Source organism: Archocentrus centrarchus, chromosome 23 (genome assembly GCF_007364275.1).
Source record: "Archocentrus centrarchus isolate MPI-CPG fArcCen1 chromosome 23, fArcCen1, whole genome shotgun sequence".
Taxonomy (NCBI): Eukaryota; Metazoa; Chordata; class Actinopteri; order Cichliformes; family Cichlidae; genus Archocentrus; species Archocentrus centrarchus.
In genome coordinates, this window is record NC_044368.1 from 22189477 (window position 1) to 22212119 (window position 22643).

The following is a 22643-nucleotide window of genomic DNA, read 5'->3' on the forward strand; positions in this document are numbered from 1 at the left end:
CCACTTGCATACGCTCCACCTGTGAGGGAAACAAAAATCCTGTATCTGTTTGCTGTTATACAGAGAAAGATAACGGTGCACAGTAGGTGGTATTTTAAGCCAACAGAAGGTTTCTATTATGTTTTATTTTCATAGGATTTATAGTCAATTGCAGCTTTTAACTTTTGCTACAAACTCCTTGAACTCATAGCAGACCAGGCTTGAGGAACTCAAATATCCAATGAACAGATACTAAATGTGCCCAGCAAAAGCGGAGGCTGTATGAATCTCACCCACCCAGAAAACCAAGGGGCCACTGACTTCCAGGAGGAGTCTTTGATACCCACATTCACATATAACGGCTGCAAAGACTTTGATTGATCTTTGATTGTGGCTTAAAGCATGAAGCCATACAAGGTAAAGGAAGTTCCTATGCAGCAAAGTGCAGTCTGTGGCTCTGTCTCCTGGTCTAATTACTTAACATCTTCCAGCAGTCACAAAAGCTACTTTTTCCTTGGGTTATATTCCAGCTGACTCCCCCTTTGAATTAGAAACAGAAGCAGAAAGTCTTCACTGCTGACAGAATGCATTTAACTATAAAACTGAGAAAACAGTGAGTTGGGGAGGACACACTTTAATCAATACTATTACATTTACACTGGATCAGATGATTTTCTTCTATAATGTGAAAGAAGTTGTTGGATTTGCCAAATCTACACATTTTAAGCACAAGTGCCAAAAGTTCTGTTCAGGTCTATGCAGCAGCTGAGCATCTTTCTGGTTTCCGTCCTGCAGCTGTGCTTCAGTTTAGCTTTACTGGTACCATCAGCCTTATTTCTAACCACAGCAGGCAGTTAGCTGCAGAAATTAAAAGCCCTGAACTGCAGACAAAGTTAGCAACTAGCTGCTGAGTGGAGCATTTACCAGCTAAAGAGACACTTCCTTCGTGACACTGAAAAATCAGTGTCTGCTGCAAAACCACAAATTGCCCAAAGTAGAAATAAGTTTCAAAATTGAATTCATCATCAGAAAGAAAAAAAAGATTTATCCATCCAATGCAAGGACTGAAGATGTATTATACAGTGCAAAAGATTCAGGCACTTCAGACACTCGAATTACTGTCCATTGGTTCCAAATTCATTCTGCAGCCTGATGTGCTTTCAGAGAAAGAACATGACCCCCTGCAACAGATCTGCACTTTAATGCACAAAAGTGACAACAGCAACACTGTCTGCTTTAAAAAGCCTGCACAAAGTGTACTGAGGAGGATTGCTCAGTTTTAAAGGCAAAGGATGGTCACACCAAATACGGGTCTGATTAATTTTTTCCTCTTTGCCGTACTTTGTATGAAGTAAATTTACTTTTATGTCTGATTATTCAGTCCAGTGCAGAATCTTGATTTCTGTTCAGCTGCCCTCTCCTTTTTAGTTCATCACAACTCTTTTCCCCTCCTTGTTTTCTCCTTCATCTCCTCCCCCGGGAAATTGAAATTCCAGCATCTTCCCTCCCCTCCTTGAGCCATCACCTCCTTCTTTCTCCTCCCACTCTCTTCCTCCCTCCACACCTCTCCCATCTTCCACCATTCCCTGCTTCATATTTCTATCCTCACTCACTTGAACTCTGCTAGGTGTGCTGTTAAGTCCGGTGGAGCTTTTGCTTTTCACTCTCAAGATGTCTTGGGCTCGAGCGCTTGTCCTGTCTGCTCTCACCACCTTCTTTGTCATCACCTGTGAGTACCTTGTCTTAGTAGGTGGGGAAAAGAGTGGGAGGAGGGTAGGAGTGAATTTTGAATTTAACAGCTTCAGGGGAGATAACCAGAACAGCTCTGAGGGTATGAAGCACTGATGAGTCCTACTGGATTCTGTTGGGTTAACTGGGACTTTGTGAGTTTTCCCAAAATGAAGGTTAGTTTGTGAATCCAGAATGATTTTTTTCTTTATTTTAATTTAACATCAGCAGGTGATTTGTACATCTTTTATATTTATTTATTTAGCATGGATTATTTTTGCAGAGGCAGAACAAAACAAAATATTAATTATTACATCACATGCATAATTATACTGAACCATCCATTAACAAGTTTTTAAATAGTGTTTTCACATGGAAAGTTAAATAGTGTTTGTTTGGACGCTCAAGCTGACCCCCCCACAGGAGAAGAAATTACAGATTTGTGAAATAAAAATTTTTTTTCTCACAATCTATGTTTTTGTTTTCTACGCTAAGCTGTTCCAGTCCTACACAAACCTGCCCTCTATGAACGCTCTTATATCTTATATGTTAGGTCCTTCATTATTTCTGTGCCTCTGGCTATCCTCCAGTAAACTCTGGAGCCACTCACGCTGGAGCTGCTGAGAATGAAAAGCTCGGCCACATTAAGTGAAGCGAAATTTGATAGAAAGCATTGCGGGGCTACTCATCTTGTGATTTTTATTTTTTAGTTATTGTTATATTTTATTATTTATTTTATTGCTTTGTCACTTATGAGGTGACAGTTGTGGTCCAAATAACCTTCCATACATGAATGAAGACCGAAGCTTCGGTTTGTTTGACCTCATTTTAAAGGCAGGAAATCTGAACTGTAAGGAGAGGCTACATCATTGAACTGACATTGGAATTAGGGAACTTACAATATCCTGGTTATGATGTATATGTTAATAATATACGCATATGGTAAATGGTAAATGGACTAGTTCTTATATAGCGCTTTTCTACTCAGTATGAGCACTCAAAGAGCTCAAAGCGCTTATGACAGTATAATTAATATTCCAGCATCAGTGACTGCTGGGTTGACATTCCTCTGTAGCATTATTGCACCTTTTTACCGGAAAACAACGTGAAGAGAGAAGATGTAATAACTAACCAGCCAGTGATGCAAAATTAATTCAGTTCAATTCATTTTTATTTATATAGCACCAAATCACAACAAACAGTCACCTCAAGGTGTTTTGTATTGTAGGTAAAGACCAGAGAAAACCCAACAATCAAAACCACCCCCTGTGAACAAGCACTTGATGGCAGTTGGGGCTGAGGGGAGAAACAGAACAAAAGACGTGCTGTGGAAGAGAGCCAGAGATTAATAACAATTATTGATTAAATGCAGAGTGGAGTATAAACAAAGTAAATAAGGTGAATGAAAAGGAACAGTGCATCATGGGAACCCCCAGCAGACTAGGCCTATAGCAGCATAACTAAGGGATGGTTCAGGGTCACCTGATCCAGCCCTAACTATAGGCTTGATCAAAAAGGAAAGTTTTAAGCCTAATCTTAAAAATAGAGAGGGTGTCTGTCTCCTGAATCCAAGCTGGAAGCTGGTTCCACAGAAGAGGGGGCTGAAAGCTGAAGGCTCTGCCTCCCATTCTACTCTTAAGTATCCTAGGAACCACAAGTAAGCCAGCAGTCTGAGAGCAAAGAGCTCTGTTGGGGTGATATGGTACTATGAGGTCTTTGAGATAAGATGGGGCTTGATTATTCAAGACCTTGTATGTGAGGAGAGGATTTTAAATTCTATTTTGGCTTTAACAGGGAGCCAATGAAGAGAAGCCAATATGGGAGAAATCTGCTCTCTCTTTCTAGCCCCTGTCAGTACTCTAGCTGCAGCATTTTGGATCAGCTGAAGGCTTTTCAGGGAGCTTTTAGGACAGCCTGATAATGAATTACAATAATCCAGCCTAGAAGTAATAAATGCATGAATTAGCTTTTCAGCATCACTCTGAGAAAAGATGTTTCTAATTTTAGAAACATCAAAAAAAGCGGTCCTACATATTTGTTTAATATGTGCATTGAAGGACATATCCTGGTCAAAAATGACTCCAAGATTTCTCACAGTGTTACTGGAGGCCAAAGTAATGCCATCCAGAGTAAGTATCTGGCTAGACACCATGTTTCTAAGGTTTGTGGGGCAGAGAACAAGAATTTCAGTTTTATCTGAATTTAGAAGCAGGAAATTAGAGGTCATCCAGGCCTTAATATCTTTAAGACATTCCTGCAGTTTAACTAATTGATGTGTTTCATCTGGCTTCATGGATAGATAAAGCTGAGTATCATCTGCATAACAATGAAATTTGATGATTAACAGTTAATCTCTTTTTTCTGTTTTTGTACAGTTATGGTTGTATTATGGTTGTATTATTGTAGGGTCTTTACCCACAATACAAAGCGCCTTGAGGCGACAGTTTGTTGTGATTTGGCGCTATATAAATAAAATTAAAAAAAAAAAAAAAAAAATGGTTACAGACTCACTCTCTACTTGGTGCAGTTAATTTGCCTAAAAAATACAAAAGACACAACAAAGTGTTGTTCAAGTTAACAACTTTACTAAAGGTAGCTTCTTTCCTCTCAGATTTTCTGTCTATATTATGCTAATTATAATATTGTGAATTATTCTGCATGCCTGATATTGCAACAACCCTAAACAGAATGAAAAGACCACAGTTTGCAGCTTTAATGGGGTAAAAAGATGTTTTTTTTCTCACCCTTAGTTTTCAGCCTAGTGGAAGGTGCAGCAGTGCGGGATGACTCAAAAGCATCTGATGCTAAAGGTAATACCTGTTCTGCTCTTTTAGCTACTTCTGATAACTCCACACATTGCTTTTTGTGCAGCCTTAACCATGTAACCTCTGACCTTTAGGTGCTGTGCGCCAGGTGTTCATGCCTGAGTCAGACGCCTCCAACTTCTTCAAACGCCGCAGTCGACGCGCAGTCCGATACTACGAGTTCCAAGGTAGATTGCACACTACATATTTTACATATCCACTTCAAAACAAAGGCTAGCCACCATGAGGAAATTGTTTAGGGCTGTCTGCTCGTTGATTTGCAGACATTTCTAAAGAGCTGAAGACTCTGTAGATGATCAGCGTAATCATGAGTGGCTGGTGTGGTTTGGGACTCGGGGGAGGGCATGTGTTGATTTATACTTGGTGTTACATGTGGTTTAGTTCTCTTCAGCCCCACTTGAGTGGATGATGTGGCCGCACACAATTACGGCACGTTTGGCCTTCCATAGAAGTGCTTTCTGTGTGAATGCTGGCTCATTCATTTGTGGCTGGAATCGGAGATGATACAGTTTGTTTTGGCTGCGAGCTGTGACATTTAGAAAGGGCAGTACAAACTCAGCAGGTGTTCTATGAAGAAGCATCTTTCAAATGTGACTCTGACACAGACATACATGCACTGGAGGCTGCAGAAGGAGTCACAGGGTACTGTGGAGCAGGCTCAACCTGTACAATAAGCCCATTCTTCCACTCCCAGCATGTGCACAATAAACATCACCAATGCACCCTAAAACCTACTGAACACACACACAAAGATTCAAAATGTTCAAGGACAGTCAAACACATCAGAATCTCCCATTTTTCCTGAATTCTATTCACTAACATGAAAGCTTTGAAACTGTCAGTCCTACCCAGATACAGTGATTTCACTGAAGTTTATCTTCATGGATTTATGTTTTATACTGGAAAAACCTATCAGAGAAGTATGCATGCCCCTGGGCAGGCCTCCAGAGACAGGCTGTTTTTCATAATACCTTTTCCACCCATTGGAGCACTAAGAGAGGGCTTGGCTCTAGACAAACAACCTTTTAGTTGGAAAAAAGATTGATAAAGTTCCCTGCCAGCTTAGTCTATGTGAACACTAGTCAGCTATGTGTCTGTGTGTGAAAGGGACTTCAAATATACTTTTCTTTGGAGAGAAAAGTAAAGCAAAGGTGGATGAGGCTGCAGCACAGCAACTGCACACAGGGAACATTTTACCAAAAGGAAGTGATCTCCATGCTCAGAATTATTTAAAAGGCACAAATTGAGTGTTTTGTATGCAATATTTACAACAGATGTTGGATGATTGCGTAACCAGAGCAGCTGTCTGTAGCTTTCTATTTCGTTAAACTCCTTATGATTTTCCCTTTCCCCCTGTTTAAAGCTGTTAGGGAAGGCAAGAGGACATTAAACTGTGTGTGGACTTAGTGACAGGCCATGGGGTTTAGCTCTATTTGCAGTAGAAGCAGACTAAGTAGACAAAGCAAGATGACGTTACTTTGATCAATATGTTATCATCAGCATACATCGGTACCAGAGCTGCACACTGATTGCCATCCCATGCTGTTAACACATCTAATAGGCCACTGTAGCTTCACATGTGAGTTATTACGAAGCTGAATTTGAGGCATGATTGTTTTTTTAATATCTAAGCCTCAAATCACTGGCCTATTTGAGGTATAAATACATTTGCAGAGTGGATGGTGGTTGCTGTGTTCACATGAAATGCTATGATGTAACCCTTGCACTTACAAGCTTGGGATTTAGGTAAGATTGGCAGGGCACAAACAGAGGAGTCATGTCTAATCCGTGCAATCTGTACCTGCACCGGTGATGATGTTTCTCCAGTTCACCCAGTATTTTAGATTTTTAATCCCAAACACAAGGTAAATATTGGATTAAAAAGGTGTAGCAGAAGTGGTAAAAAGGCCTACAGCAGAATCAGACCTTGAATTTTGAACAGCTGAAAGAGCGCAGCCTACGCCTGCTTCTTCTTCTGCAGGGTGTTGACTGTTGTGTGAGCGAATAACTTCTCTTCCCGTCATCAACAGCCGAACAGAGGGTGAAAATGGCAGCCAACGAGCGAAGGAGGGAGTACAACGAGGAACAAAGGAACGAGTACGAGAACTATGTTGAGGAGGATCGTGATGGTAAGACCTGAATTCACCTGGTTTCAGCTCAGCAGTGTAGCTGGGACATCTGGTGATTCTATGACTCCAACCATTTGATATGTTCCCTCAAGTCTACATTTTGCAGCATTGACACAACAGCACATGTCATATTAGGAAATACACAGCAGGTGGACACAATTTTCCTATTAGCCTATTTATGGAGCTAATGAACACAGGAAACATTTCAATTAAATGCATTAAATGTGTTCCTGTGAGCTGAAGGTGTAATTTAAAAAAAAGGCATAACATGGAAAAATAATCATCCACTGATTGAACAGAAATCGTAATGGAAATATCAGTCTGCTTTAAGGCCTCTAATGAAGCACATGTTGCATCACTAAACTCAAAGATAGGCGATATTTTGACAGCCAACTTGAGCTCACTCTTATGGAAAACCAACAATTACTTGAATGTCACCACGAGAGGACTCAGAGATTAAGTTTGGATCTTCTGGCACCCACGAGCCGCTGAACCACAGCACAGTGCCTGAGACTCCACACCGAATCAAAGTGTCCATTTGTGGTTGATCCCAAGCTGACAATCTTCCCTGTGGTCGTCTGACACTTGCAATACTGCTGCAGTCACAGTTTCTAAACTAAGAACAGCTAACCATAAAGATGTGACTGGGTTTTATATATAAGAGACGGTGTTTGGATGGTTTGGGTCAGCGAGTTCTGAAGAAAAACAGGAAGATCTCCACTGAACGCCAAGACACAAATCATATTTTTTAATCTCTTCGTATGTTTTTGATCACTTTATGCTACATTTCAATTTAACATCAAGTTGGCAGAGGATAAAGAATGGAAGAAATATTGCAATACCAAACTTTGAATAATTCCTGAATTACGCTAAAGCCAGTACCCCCATTACTAAGGAGCCAACCATTTATGCAATGCAATAGATAAGCTAGAATTAGTTATTTTATTCTTATTATTTTCCTATTAGTGTGATTTACTTTCTATTAGTAATCATTAAAGTAGGACACAAAGATGGCACCACTGACTCACAGTAAGAAGGTCCTGGGTTTGAATCCACCCTGGGTGGGACCTTTCTGTGTGGAGTTTGGGTGGGTTTTCTCTGTTTCCTCCCACAGTTCAAAGATATCCATTTAGTGAGGTTAGGTTAATTGGTTATTCTAAATTGCTCATAGGTGTGAGTGAGTGGTTGTCTGTGTTAGCCCTGTGACAGGCTAGCAATCTGTTGCAGGGTCTATCCTTTGGATGAATGTATCATTAAAGTAAAATTGGATTTTATTTCAATGTAACTGGCAACAATAGTTTCCTGTCATTTTACTTCTTGATAGATTTGTTGTTAGTCTCTCAAAGTAGCTAACTCAGATATATAATATATAACCAAGAGGTTAGCATAGATGGCTTTTACTCATTATAAATAGGGCCTGTAAAAAAAAAAAAAAAAAAAAAAAAAAAAAAAAAAAAAATATATATATATATATATATATATATATATATATATATATATATATATATATATATATATATATATAGATTAGGGGTGGGACTCGATTAAAAAAATTGAATTAATTAGAAGCTTTGTAATTAATTAATCGAAATTAATCGCATTTTAATCACATTTCAATATTTAACATGAGAAATATGAATTTAAGTTTGGTTGATGAATGAATCAATATACATAAGCTTAAACTTCACGAAGGGTGGAAGTGCTCCTGTGATAAGCAAACATCATAACTGGATAGTTTTATTCAACATTAATGTCTCAATATAGTTGGAAATTAATCATTTGCTCAGCTGTATTCCTTGATGTTGAAATGTGTTATGCTTGTTTTAACAGATTATTTTGAATTAAAGAATTAAAATTAAACCACAAAAAGGAGAAAAAGTTCGTTCTCTGTTTAACAGCTGCTTTTACACAGCTGTGCTTCGCACTCACGTTGCTAGGCGACATGAGCTACGAGGGCAGGCGACGCTGATATGAAGGCTAGCCGCTCACTTCCGGCCTTTGCAGTCTTCGTGGGCTGCGAACAACGTGGGCCGGGAAGCTATACGTGATACTTAACTTGTTGATTTGTACATTTTTGTCCAATTAAAAAAAAAGCAAAAAAAAAAAAAAGCCTTGTAGCAGTTTCCGTCCAGTCCACTGGGTGGCAGCCGCGATGCGTCCTCTAAACAAAAAACCCTCTAAATAACCGCATTAAGAAGACATAAAGCAGTTCCCATCCAGTCCGCTAGGTGGCAGCCGCGACGCTTCCTCTAAAAAAAAAAACCGTATAAAGAAGACATGTAGCAGTTCCCATCCAGTCCGCTAGGTGGCAGCCGCGACGCTTCCTTTAAAAAAAAAACGTATAAAGAAGAAATGTAGCAGTTCCCATCCAGTCCGCTGGGTGGCAGCCGCGACGCTTGATCTAAACAAAAACCCTCTAAAATACCGTATAAAGAAGACATGTAGCAGTTCCCATCAGGGTTATAATAGTTTTGGATTTTACATTATAGTTTAGTTTTAGTTAGTTTTTACTTTTATTTCTCTAATTCAGTTAGTTTTAATTAGTTTTCAGAGAGGTTTTGCTCGTTTTTATTAGTTTTTATTTTTGGTTTCATGCTTAGTTTTAGTTAGTTTCAGTTAGTTTCAGTATTAGTTTTAGTATTTTCATACCTGATCAGGTGCAAGATTCAAGGCGCAAAAGTGACTATTGTGTAATGAAAACTTGACAAAAGATACAGTTTAAAGAAATATAGTCAACAACCAACTGTTCACAAGACATGCTAAATTTGTGTAATATTAAGGACACACATGAACATCAACAGGGAGAAACAAAGAAAAACATGAACTCCCAAACTCAATAAATTCTACAATAAACTCCACAATAAACTTCAGCATCAGTGCAGCAGATTAATAACGCCTACATGTGGTGTTAAACAAAAACAAACTCTTTGAAGGAGTCAAAGGTCAAATCCATCTGCATCCTGATGTTCTCACCACCTGAAGCTGCTTCTGTTTTGGAGCTAGCTTGGTTAGATGCTCGCTAATTAAACCTGCAGGGTCTTTGCGGCCTCTGTACACAAGCTACAGAAGTTGCCGACCTCATGTCCGCATTTATGCTTGTGTAGCTGGATTGTGTGTGTTAATTACCTTGTGGTCGTGTGCAGGTGTTTGTACTCAAAGAACCTCCATACGGGACTCTGCCGCTTTCTCGGCAGACCGCAGCCATTACTTTGCGGACCAGCGCGGTGAGCGCACGCACATGCGCACTCACACAGCTGTCCTGTGGCGCTCCCAGCTTAAACTCGGAGAGCGGAAACAATGATTTCATATCAATCCACAAGGCTTAAAAAACCCCCCCAAAAAAACAAGTAAATGAAAGTCAGTTTATCGATAATTTCAGTTAGTTTTAGTTAGTTTTGTAAACTCACAATTCAGTTTTAATTAGTTATCGTTTTTTCCTTTTAATTATAGTTTTTATTTATTTCAGTTAACGACAATGTTTTTTCAATTTCAGTTTTCGTTATTTCGTTCGTTTTCGTTAACTATAATAACCCTGGTTCCCATCCAGTCCGCTAGGTGGCAGCCGCGATGCGTCCTCTAAACAAAAATCCTCTAAATAACCGCATAAAGAAGACATGTAGCACTTCCCATCCAGTCCGCTGGGTGGCAGCCGCGACGCGTCCTCTAAAAAAAAAAAACCGTATAAAGAAGACATGTAGCAGTTCCCATCCAGTCCGCTGGGTGGCAGCCGCGATACGTCCTCTAAAACAAAAACCCTATCCACAGTATTCCTGACTTCGCGCCACTACCCATAATTCATAGCGGAAACCGGTTGTTTACTTCCGTTTTCGCTGTTGTTCACGGTTACGTGCTTACACACTTGCCGTTCAGTTTACTCTATTACTCAATTATTCTATAATACTCTACTTGTATTATTCCTTGTTGTTTGTAAATGTACAAATTGTTTATTCTTTTTCTGAATTAAAAAAAAAAAAAACTTGCCGTTCAGTTTAACATTTTAACACTGCAGTTTCTTTTACCTGGCCTAAATGGTACCACATCGGAGGTGGAGACTTTGCAAGGATGTTTTAAAAAGCAGCGAGGTAACGGTGCCTCACCCATCACTTGTGTAAATGATATGAAATTATGGCCCAAAGTCAGCTACATCTACATTATCAGTTACCTTTTTTTTTCCGAAGGTGTTGATGGCGGGGAAATCGCGTAATTATAAGAGCACCAGATTACCGTCAAAGCAATAAAATCAATAAAATAATGCTTAACAAACAGGGCAACGTTCTTTTCCTTAAAGCAGCTGTAGAGCCGAGCCAGCGCATAGGCCAAGCTAAGCGCTTAGCATGGGTCATGCTAAGGGAAAGTGGAGCGGTGGAGACAGTCAGCTGTACTTGTATAGCGGGAAATCATGTAGTGATGCTGCAGCTATTCTGTGGAAGGTATATCACTGATCTGGATATCAGAGTGTTCAGATCACTGAAACAAACACTGGACTGGCCGAAAGCTGTGATCGGGGAGACACGCAGCTGTCATCTTGCTAACTGCAACGTGTTTACATGAAGGCAGGCATTGTTTAAGCTTTCTGTAGGCTGTATACTGTAGTGTCACACTATAAATAAAATAACGTAAAAAAATAAGAGGCTGTACATTAAAGGAAAACTTAAAACATAAGGAGAAAATACAGTAATAGGATGTGCAACTGGGTAGTATAATTTGGGGGAAAAAGAACAAATTTACAGAATAAAATCATTTGAAAAAATGTACAGACTGATGTAGTGACAACCGAAAACAGCAGAAGTTGAATCCGAGTTCATGTCCCAACTAATAAAGCCGCCTGTTACAGCACAAAGTAACCGAAGTTTGTCATTAACTCTGGCTGTAACTTTGGGTAACCGGAAGTATAAAACCGAACAGCGGAAGTAGCAGTCTGTCATAGCAGCCTACGTGTGCTCTTCCACGGTTATATGTATATATATATATATACATATATATATATATATATATATATATATACACATATATACATACATACATATATATATATACATACATATATATACATACATACATACGGTAAATGGACTAGTTCTTATATAGCGCTTTTCTACTCAGTATGAGCACTCAAAGCGCTTATACAACCTGTTTGCATTCACCCATGCACTCCCATTCATACAAGCACTTCCATTTTTATGAAGCTAAGTGCTTTTAATTAACTAACATTCACACGCATTCATACTCCGACAGAACGGTCGGAGAGCAACTTGGGGTTAAGTATCTTGCCCAAGGATACATTGGCATGTAGCCTGGAGTAGCCAGGATTCGAACCGCTGACCTTCCGATCAGTAGGTGACCTGCTCTACCTACTGAGCTACAGCCACCCCATACTATATATACAATATATATATATATATATATATATATATATATATATATATATATATATATATATATATATATATATATATATATATATATATATATATATATATATATATATATATATATATATATATATATATATATATATATATATATATATATATATATATATATATATATATATATATATATATATATATATATATATATATATATATATGGGGTAAATGGACTAGTTCTTATATAGCGCTTTTCTACTCAGTCAGAGCACTATATATATATATGCTAAATTTATCAAAATGCTAATTATTTAACGCATGCCTAATAATGACAAAGTTTATAGTTTAGTCACATTTCAGGCCATTTGTTGAATTTATAGCCTGAACCCTCAGACCACTTCTTCAGGAATAGTTCTCCACACTTCTTGAAAGATTTTCCAAAGCTCTTCTTTAGATGTTGGCTGCCTTTTTTTTTCCATTTGCTGTCTCACACTGCTTCAGTAATGTTGAACTCCGGGCTCTGGGGAGGCCAATCCATGACTGACTTGTTTAAAATGCAGCCCCAAACCATGATAGAGCCTCCACAGTGTATTACAAATGGCTGACCCCCTACTGATAAAAATCACACTTGGATTCATTACGTAAGACCTGTTACCACTGATTTTCAATCCAGTTATTGTGTAATTTGGTGTTAGCATTTTCAGGCAACAGTGTTCCTTATTGGTTTATGATAGTTTAAAATTATATTTAATACAGTATCACTTTAATTTTGTAAACTATGGTAGATAATAAAGCAGGGGATGCTTTAGGGCAGGGATACAGTGTGATTGATCAGTTTCTCCAGCAGCCTACCACACTTCTAAAAATGAGACCTCACATCAATATTGTGATGTCACAGAGGCTATTGACATCTTTTATATACAGTCTATATTAAATCAGTACATAACTCACTGTATAAAAATATGCTCTCCCCCCCAAATCCACAGAGGTTAACGAGAGATCGAGGGAGATGAATGAGCAGCTGCGTGAGTTTCACTACGACGGCCTCTATCCTCGCTACCACTGGTCCCACTAAGCATGCTCCATCAGAGCTGGGCAACAGCAGCTCTCACTGCCATGATCTTTACCCTGCATTGAAGGTGGCAGCCTGTCAGGGAGCAAGTTGTTTCAGTCCCACTTTAATCTACAATCTACACCTTTTTCTGTTAAGCTTATTTTTGTATACAACCTAAAGAGTGCAATATGTTTCTTCATGTTAAGCTGTAAAGACCAGTTTCTGTATGAAGTAGAAAATTTGCATGCTTTTTTTTTTTAAACTATCTTTTATATGTGCATTGAAGCTATATAATGTAAACCAACATTTTTATACACGACTGGTTGTAGCTTAAATTTTCCAAAGAAATGGCCTTCATGTCTCTAAGTCACAGTGACAAATAAAGATGAGTTTCCAGTGATGTGCTTCACCTCACACTTCTACTGTCTGGTATTCTGGGTATTTTAAAGGGAGGGAGGGGGACTGGAATAAAAGATGAGGTGAGCTGCAGAAATCATCAGTCTGAAATGGATCCCACATTCCAGAGTGGAAATATTAGACACAAAGTGCGCAGCGAGGAGACAGAAGGAGCACGAAGTGGGGGGGGGGGCAAGCAGCAACAGGATAATGAGCAAAAATGAAAGCCTCACAATGATGTGGCATGGCACTCTGCATGTGCTAATCACAGCTTCAAACCCAGAGAAGCTTATTTTATCTCTATACTGTGATTCCACCTCAGGCCTTTAAAGCTGTGTGGATTGGCTCAAAAACTTGAGTGAGTGCCACCTGGCATCAATACATGTGGCGCCAACACATGGAGTGTGTTTGTGTGCCAATACAGGCGAGCAGTTCAGTCCTCCAAATATTCTTCTATTTGGGGAAGAAACAAACATGAAATCATTATAAACTACTGCTTTAATCAGCCAATTTCCAGCATATCTGATATCATCACAGACATTAATCACTCATAATCAATAGCTAAAATTTAAAACACAACCGATACACATGTAAAATGCTACTGAAGCCTTAAATTACAAACATAAAAGTCCAAATGTTGCTCCCTCAATAATAAATCACTTCAGGCTGTTGAGGAATTTGGCTTGCTCCTCTCCTCGAGGCTGGAGGAGCTCTCCGCCGATCTTAGGGCCAGTTTTCTCCTGCAATGAAACATTAACATCAGCTTTACTTTAGTTTACAATCACAAGTTGCTTTTAACTTTTAAACGAGTAATCTTTGACAGCTTACCTTCAGCATCCCATCACGCTCCCATTTAAACAGACCACAGTTGCTGAAAAGGCAAAATGACTGTTGTGAGTTGGTGAGTTACACAGTCCCTCTACAGCTCCGTGTTCTGTCAGTGTTTCTGTCAGGCCTTCAAAGACAGCCAGAGGCTTACCTGCAGTGCTTGTGTGGCAGCCTGTCCAGAGCGATGGCTCTCTGTCCACAGGGACATTTGAAGAAGCGCTTCACGGCATCATGCCACCGCAGATCATGGTTCTCCTCCACACAACGATCGGCCGGCTTGAAGTAGGTGTAACTACACTGGAAGCAGCATGAGAGCAACAGCGGTTTATCTCTCCAACTTCTGATAGACAACCAGGGGCTACACAGCTCACCTGGGTCAGAGGTGAATTTCACTTGTGGCTCAGTACCTTTTTACAGGTGACAGCACGACACTTCATCTCTCTGATGCTCCTCATCTTCTCCTCCATCTGCTCCTTCTTCACCAGAGCACTGAAGTAGCGCTCCTGCAGCTGGTACTCCGCCTAAAAGAGAGAGAGAGAGAGAGAGAGAGAGAGAGAGAGAGATGTATTAATTTAGAAATATAAAGCATTTGCACAAAATTTGCCATTTTATATGTAGCCAACTCAAATGTCACTTGTCATACCGCTTGAAGGACAACCCCGTGGCGAGATTTGGCATTCAGGATCTTCTGAAACTCCTCTGACTGGATGTAGTCGAGTTGTTCTCGCTTCTTTTTCTGTGCTGGTTCCTCAGCCTCATTAGTGGAAGATTCACCTAAGCAGGTAAATTAAGCACACATGAACACCTTCCTTTTAACATAAGGTTTTCTTGCATAAACTGTAACATCTAAACAAATGACACGTACCACTCGGTGAGGTGCGATTTCGCTCTACTCGGGCGCTGATGTCACCGCTGTTATTCCTCTTCCTCTTCACAGCGTTGGGGTCTTCCTTCTTCAGCCCCATGCCTTTAGCCCTTAGCTTCTTCAGAGCAGCCAACTTGGCAGCTGATAGGCTGAGGGTGCTGGGAGGAGGAGCTGATGGGGGGCTGTTATCAAAGAAGACAATATCTTCGCCCTTGGAGAAGCCTCGGCCCAGTGTTGGAGTACGGGGCGCTGCTGGGCTTTGGGAGGCTGTGGGGACCTCGGAAGCAGCTTTTGGGGACGTTAAACTATCTCGCCCGATCGCACCACCTGAGTTCTGCGGTGACCTTTTCTGGACTTCTTCCAGCCTCTGCCGCCGGCTCTCCAGCAGCTCCCGCTGCTTCTGTTTCTGCTGCTTCAGCAGGTCTGAGGCCGAGATGGACTGAAGAGGAACTACGGATTTATCTTTGGAAACTGAGGATGACAAAGAAGTTTTTATTGTGTGTGTGTGTGTGTGTGTGTGTGTGTGTGTGTGTGTGTGTGTGTGTGTGTGTGAGAGAGAGAGACACAGATGATTCTGAGTTCACAACACTGTAATCAAACACTTCTTTAATATAACCTAGCCTGCCAAAAAGTGCAAAAGATTTGGAGTGTGTGTACCTGACTGGCTGCCATGTGCAAGATGCTTCTTGAGCTGCAGAGCTCCAGGTGTTGGCATTGACAGCAGGCTTTTAAATTCATTTGAACAACCTGCAACTTCACCGGACTGCATGGCTACAAACACACACAAGCAAAAACAGGTAAAAGAGAGAACCCCTTTCTGCTTATGTTCAGTGATATTGTCCGTCTAAAATTATCGACAGGACTAAAAAAAAGCTACGTCAGCATCATCTTAGCTTTTAATCAAGGGAGAAAACATTTTTACACCTGAAAGTCAGGCTGTGACACATTCTATCTATCACCCAAAGCCTTTATTAACCCACTCATCAGGCTCGTAAACATTCACTTCCAGGAGGACTTATTAAAATCGGTGTGTATGAGAGAATCTAGCAGTCCTTACCGAGCCTCTTGGCCTGACTGACGAGCTGAGCCGAGCCTCTCACAAACAGCGTGTCCAGAGTTTTCTGGGTGGGTTTGTTCGGTTTGGACGCAGTCCTGTAACACACAGGCTTGTTACTGAAAATGTCGTGCAGCTTGGATGCTTTCAGTCCCACACTGTGTTCCTGGTTTTGTAAGGGTGGCAGTTAACTTGCACAAACTGACTTCAGCACACTGTTAAATTGAAAATCCAGTTAAAGCCAGAATCTACGTTGGACAGGGTCATGACCGCAGCATGCATGACTGTCTGCTCCAGAGGATACTAACACAAACATCTCAGTCAACTTTTTCATTTATTTTACTGCATGACTGATTGTTAGATATACTGTAGATGTAAAGGGAAAGTTTAAAGAAGTTTCTCTTACAGTCTGACTGACCTGAACGTCCCTCAGTAACTTCAGCACCAGGAAAAACATACTCACAGTGAGGCGGCGCAGGCTGCTGAGGACACGCCGCCGTAGTAGAAACCGTCCTGACACAGCCGCTCTCGCAGGCTGCCTCCCTTCCCTTTCCCCATAACTTTGCTGGGGGCTCTTCCTGAAAAAGATGACTGCAGCTCGGCCCTTTTTGAGCTCAACTTCTTGTACTGGGCCTTGACGTGATACTGGCAGTACGGGCATTCGTACTGCAGAGAAGATCAAGATTTAATGCAACAGAGATTCTCAAGTATAGGATAATAATTTAGATACAGAAAAACTGATTTGCAAGAGTACGTTTGTAACCAAATGTAGCAGGAAAGAATGGACCAACCATGTTAACAATCTGCGAGCATGGCTCTCCGTTCCTCTTCACACCCTTGCAGGTACCATAGTCCTGAGCTTCACCCATCAGCAGCACCTTCTGTGGGTGATCCACCGTCAGACTCACCTGCACACATTCAACACAAGGTTTTACAATCTGAAAATGGAATCAATTTACAGTAGGAACAACCACAGACAGGATGTGATGCCACCTGTTGGTTTCCAAACTCCCATTACAAAGCCTCGAGATAAACGCTTCTGCTGTAGAAACCAGATGTGACGAGAGGGGCAGGTGTGAGCGTGAGACTGTTTATTAACTAATAAGCTGTGATTGACAAGTCATTAGCCACCAAGCAAGTGGAAAATACCCTTTTTCAAAAATACCTTTTTGAAATATGGTATAACCAAGATTTACAAAAGAGATTTCCATCCATTTGCTTTTGATTAGCCTTTTCAAGGTCGAGGGTGGGGGGCAGCTGGAGCCTATACCAGCTGTCATAGGGCAAGAGGGTAAGGGTACACCCTAGACAGGTCGCCAGCCTGTCACAGGGCCAACATAGAGAGACAGGTTAATTGGTGATTCTAAAATTGCCTATAGGTGTGAATGTGAGTGTGAAAAGAGATTTTATTTTTATTTATTTTAGTAGGGCCCCAAAAATGAGTGAATGAGACAATGAAGGCCAAGAAAGAAAGTTTTGTTCCCGTAGACTTCTACAGGACAAAATCTTTTTGCAACCACAGCTATCGCCATCTGGTGGCCTTCAGCTCGAATGCAGGATTCATTTTTCCAACCACGAAGCTGCGTCCATCTTTTTTTTTTACTGTTTATGGGAACAACTGATGATCAAGAAAACTTCTAAACCTTGATGTAAGCAACAACAACTTGATTTATTTGAACTGTTTTGGTTTTTGAAAATGCTTTATCATCACTATAAAAGAATCAAATGTCTCTGATGATTGATCATTTCCATAATTTTTAAGGCAAAACCTCATAATTTAAAAAGAGGTAATCTGCTTTTACCTTTACCTTCACATCATGGTGTGTTAAATATCCTTAGAAATCACACTAACACAAGCCATTTCCTGCTTTAACTGGCAGACGCTTCTGTTGCCAAACCGTTCAATGAAAAAAAAATCTCTAAAGAGATTCAGTGAAACCGTAAAACAAGATTTACACAATACCACAAGTGAAAATGTTCATTTCCACAGACAATGAGCCAAGAGTCAGCTGTGATTTCCTTTGGTTACTTACAGTCTTTGACCCAGCTCACAGTGAGGTAGATGATTTTGTAAAATCAGACGTGTGCTTAAACATTTCAAATTAAACTCTATAATTTGGGCCCAATTTAGTTTCTGACCTGGAACTGTTCTGATTTTATCTGACAGACTGGATGCAGATATTTCATCTTAAGAGGAAGGTTCTGCATGTGTTAGATACTTAATACTTGAGTATATTTTAATATTATAAAAATAAAATACATACTAAAGTAGGGGAGTTTACAGGAGGTCTGTTAATGATATGTCTTCAGGGCTTAGCTGTAAATGTTAATTTAAAGTTAAAGGCATAAAAGACAGAAAAAGGTTTGAGCCTCAGACCTGCAGAAAGTATTTAAGCTGTGAAAGAGCAGTACTTGTGCCACCCTGATTACCACCACTAAGGAGCCTCTAAGTGTGCTCCAGCAGACTGTATTCCTACTGGGAGCTGATTTTAAAGTACAAAATTACTGCAACAGCATCAAGGTGAGAATGAGAAACTAATCTGTCTCAGACTGTAAGACCCAACATTATATGAAGTTCAGACTGTGTGCTCACCCCATCGTATCCATCTTTCTGCTTCATGGGGTTTGGGTTGAGGATTCCGATGACTGTGCCAGTCTCCGTCTTCCAGTGCTCTCTGTGAACTTCACCGAACAGGAACAGAGAGACAAAGACTTCCAGGTTATGGAGGTCGCTGAGTTTCCAGATGCTAAAGGTTTTGCCCTGCAGAGAAGAAAGTGCTCCATCAGGAGTATTACAGGACCCAGTGTACCCATCGTCCAGGGCTTTTTCAGCATAAAACAATTTTTATTTTACCCAGTTTTTAAAGTGTGGATTAATTTACTCAAGCTTAAATACATTAAATAAGTTCTTGTAAACAAAGTAACAAAGTCTCAAGTATATACAGACTAATCCTACTGATGTGCATCCATCTTCTTAACTACTTATACATGTATTTATTTTCAAATACAAATAAATAAATAAATTTTATTTATTTTGCTTTTTCCCCTCTTAAAAAAAGGACATTTCTTTCCCCCATTCACTGGTGAAAAAATTCATATTTTCTGTCAAAATGTCCCTGATGTTGCACTATTAGGTGCAGAGATGTGACTTACACTGCTGTTGCTTTGAGGCGTGGCTTTGCTGACCAGCACAGCAAACGTCACCCAGTCGCTGTCTTCCAGCTTTTCCTGAGCCATTCGCTCCGGCACCTGTGACAGACGGATCAGACGGCGGTCAGCCATCTTACGGTCCATCTCGCTGGAGGAAACACGGGGTTTTCTGAGATGACAAAGAGAAGCAATCCAGAGACTTGGGAAAAAAACCCCCCACACAAACAAGAAAACTTAATTTGACAACTTTTCATCATTTCAGTGCTCTGACCTGAGCCGCAGTCCTGAATATTTCTCAACAGCCACGTCTTTAGGAAGAGAAGGATAAGGAGCGGGTTTAGGCTGCCCTGCTGATGTAGCTGCTGCAGGTCTGTTATGTGAGGCTGCAGCTGAGCGCAGAGGATCAGGAGCCTTGCTGGTGCTCTCTATGGGCTGGAAGGAGCTGCCGATCTTGATCTCTACCAGTGGTCCTCTGCTTTCTGAGGGGAGTACAGTGAAAATTAACTCACAGACAGACTGTATTATTCTGTACTGTGTGATGACACAATCATTTTGTTTGTGTAAGTAAATAATGAAGTACCTGGTGATGTGCTGGGTTTAGGTTGGTGAGCCACTCTCGGTTTGCGTTTAAATGAGTCAGCATTGTTGAGCTGAGAAGAAAACTCAGAGGACTCCTGGAGTTTGAGGCTTCCTGTTCTCACTGGGGTGGATGAAGATGCTGCAGGAAGGTGGGTCAACTTTTTTTAATGCAGTATGGTTTAACAAAACTATGTGCATAAGACAAACAACTTTACTACAATCACACAGAGACAAAGTTAGAAGCAACACAATGCCCTTAAACTGTGGGTGCTGCTCCCAGAATGGTACTCATGGTCAGAATTACATCCTAATCCATTTTAAGAAGCACTAGGGGAAAAATGGACCGTATACTCTCCATGTCACTTTGGAATCTAACCTACTATTTACATAAACCCATGTTGTTCACTACTATGTAGTTTAAACCAACCCATGTGTTATTATACAAGAACTAAAAATAAAATTTTTGCTCCCGCTGCATTTCTATGGTTTCATTTATACAGCATGAAATGTTTACAACAAACAGCAGAAGGGGTCAGCGGCTGTCAGGACCGGTGAGCCATGATTTCTTTTTTTCACCTGCTTGTGTCTTCTGTGTGTTAGCGGCTGGTTTGGCCTGGCTCAGTTTGGAGGTTGGCTGTCGGGTAGGTGCAGGTTTGGGGGTCACTGGTGCGAGAGATGCTGAGCTTCCTGAAGTCTTGGTTGGAGTGGCTGATGGGGTTGTCACTTTCTGGCTGGCCTCCAGCTGCTGCTGCAACCTCTGCATCTGCTCTTTCATCTGCCTCAACTCCTCTGAAGAAGACACGCATATCAGAAGAGGACGAAAACACGGGCTCTGCATGTGGCACCGCTAAACTACTCTGCACATCAACAAACCTTGTAAATCCTCTTGAGACCTATTCAGGTTCTCACAGGCACTTTCTGTTGCGTTACTGTTCTTCTCCTCGTGTTCGATGTCATCCACATCTCCAAAGAGCTCCGACATCTCGTCCACTGTGCCCACATTGTGCTTTTCGTCCTCGATGCCCTCGTTGTACTCTTCCCCATCATTGTCCTCATCAAACAGCCCGTCCAAGTCGTCTGCCTCCTCCTGACTTTCTTGTTCTTCACCAACACCCTCGCTCTCAGCCAGCAGCGCAGTCAGAACACCCAGATCATCCAGCTCATCCTCACCTGAGTGAAAAAAACATGCAGTCACTTGTGTCTAGACCTACTGGTAAGGCGGTACTCTCATGAGCTTGAAATCAGAAACTTACTGTCCATTTCAGAGAATTTAACTGTAGTGCTGATGCCAAATGATCTGGTGACCTACAGAAGACAGAATTATTTAGTCAAGAATTGAAGAAAGGACCGATCTGCTAAAAATCAAACAGAATCTGCATACCTGGCCTGTAATTTCCCTACAAATATCAACAATACACATTCTTTAAATGTTTCACAGAATTGTGAAACACAGTTCAAGCCACACAGCAGCGCACAGAAAAGTGTGACAAGGATTAGGAAGCACTGTGACATCACACTCAAGCAGCTGAAACACACCTGTGTCTTTCATGTGTATCTAAGGTGTCCAGCTGACCACTTGAGCTCAGGTTTTGATACACTTTTGTTAGAGGGCACAATTATGTCCAATTGATTTACATTTGTCCAGCAAGGCCTCCTGCAGTGCCTGCAGGCAATGTGCATTTTTCTTGACCTGTGTCTATCGTTTATCGTTGTCTTGTATTTTTATATTGCTCTTATTTTTTCCCTTTTCCTTTTGTATTTGTTATAATTCCAATTTTCCCTCTTTTTACTTTTGTTTTCTTTTTAATTTTAGCACTTTTTCTTTTGTTGTGTTGCTGAGATTGTAACATTGTAATATAAGGTAATGACCAAAATTAAAATCCTGGCTGTAACTGACCTAGCAAATACCGGCAGTTTTAACACAGTCCATTATGTGTACAAGAGGACTGAAGCACTAGATTCAAATTCATTCTATATGAAAATTACGACGTGACCAAAGCATTAAAATCTAGACTGAAGTAACCAGGCTCAGGTGGAGGTAACTTAAGGTTAGTTCCATTTAACACGGTAAAAAGCAACTGAAACCGTAAACATTTGACGGTATGGACAGCCAACCAAATATGAAACTATAATTCAATATATATACATATGAAAAATAAGTAAATAATCAACTTCCCTTTCATTCATTTATCCGCAGCTCAAACTAGATAACGAGCCAGCCAGCTCACCTCTTATTCCTGCGGTGTAGCTTTGCGTCTTCCTTCACCAAAAGCAGCGTGAAAACTACCTTTTACAGCCACATCCACCCTCTCCATATACTGTCTACTGTCCGATAATTAAAGCCTGTCGTGGATAGGTACAAGTCATTCGGTTATATTTCATAAAAACGACCCATTAAACTTCCCTTATAATCAATAGTACACAGTCCCAGAGGAAGAAAATACAAACTGGCGCTAAACGAAGGACCCCGTTGTGTTGCCAGAGTGCTGCTAGGTGCCCAACAATTTGCCTGACTGAAAAAAAGACATTACCGTGTGGTAGATTTTCTGCGAGAGCAAAATTAAAGCACTGCATTTCTTTGAAATAAATATTCATATAAGCTAGAAATTTTAAAAAGCAAATATAAGCTGCAGCTGTATAGTTTGTTGTATTGTTCATACAAGGAAAATCCAGTCTCCTAAAATGTC

General features: G+C 40.5%; 2 protein-coding genes across 2 annotated transcripts; one reads left to right on the forward strand and one right to left on the reverse strand.

Annotated features, from left to right (window-relative positions):
- The first annotated feature begins 1505 nt into the window (after positions 1-1505).
- Positions 1506-13484, forward strand: ucmaa (upper zone of growth plate and cartilage matrix associated a). Its single transcript, XM_030720538.1, has 5 exons — positions 1506-1708; positions 4458-4517; positions 4607-4699; positions 6563-6661; positions 13017-13484. The coding sequence occupies exons 1-5, from the start codon at positions 1651-1653 to the stop codon at positions 13103-13105; spliced, it is 399 nt and encodes a 132-aa protein (XP_030576398.1). The 5' UTR covers positions 1506-1650; the 3' UTR covers positions 13106-13484.
- Positions 13485-13960: 476 nt separating this feature from the next.
- On the reverse strand, positions 13961-22388 carry mcm10 (minichromosome maintenance 10 replication initiation factor). The gene is made up of 18 exons (XM_030720365.1): positions 22185-22388; positions 21210-21261; positions 20830-21126; positions 20533-20745; positions 19958-20095; positions 19649-19856; positions 19381-19546; positions 18821-18988; positions 17019-17135; positions 16691-16893; positions 16231-16325; positions 15831-15944; positions 15174-15644; positions 14952-15082; positions 14716-14829; positions 14460-14605; positions 14309-14351; positions 13961-14220 (listed from the first exon to the last, which is right to left on the reverse strand). Exons 2-18 carry the CDS (start codon positions 21214-21216, stop codon positions 14137-14139), a joined length of 2715 nt encoding a protein of 904 aa, XP_030576225.1. The 5' UTR covers positions 21217-21261; positions 22185-22388; the 3' UTR covers positions 13961-14136.
- Positions 22389-22643: the final 255 nt, after the last annotated feature.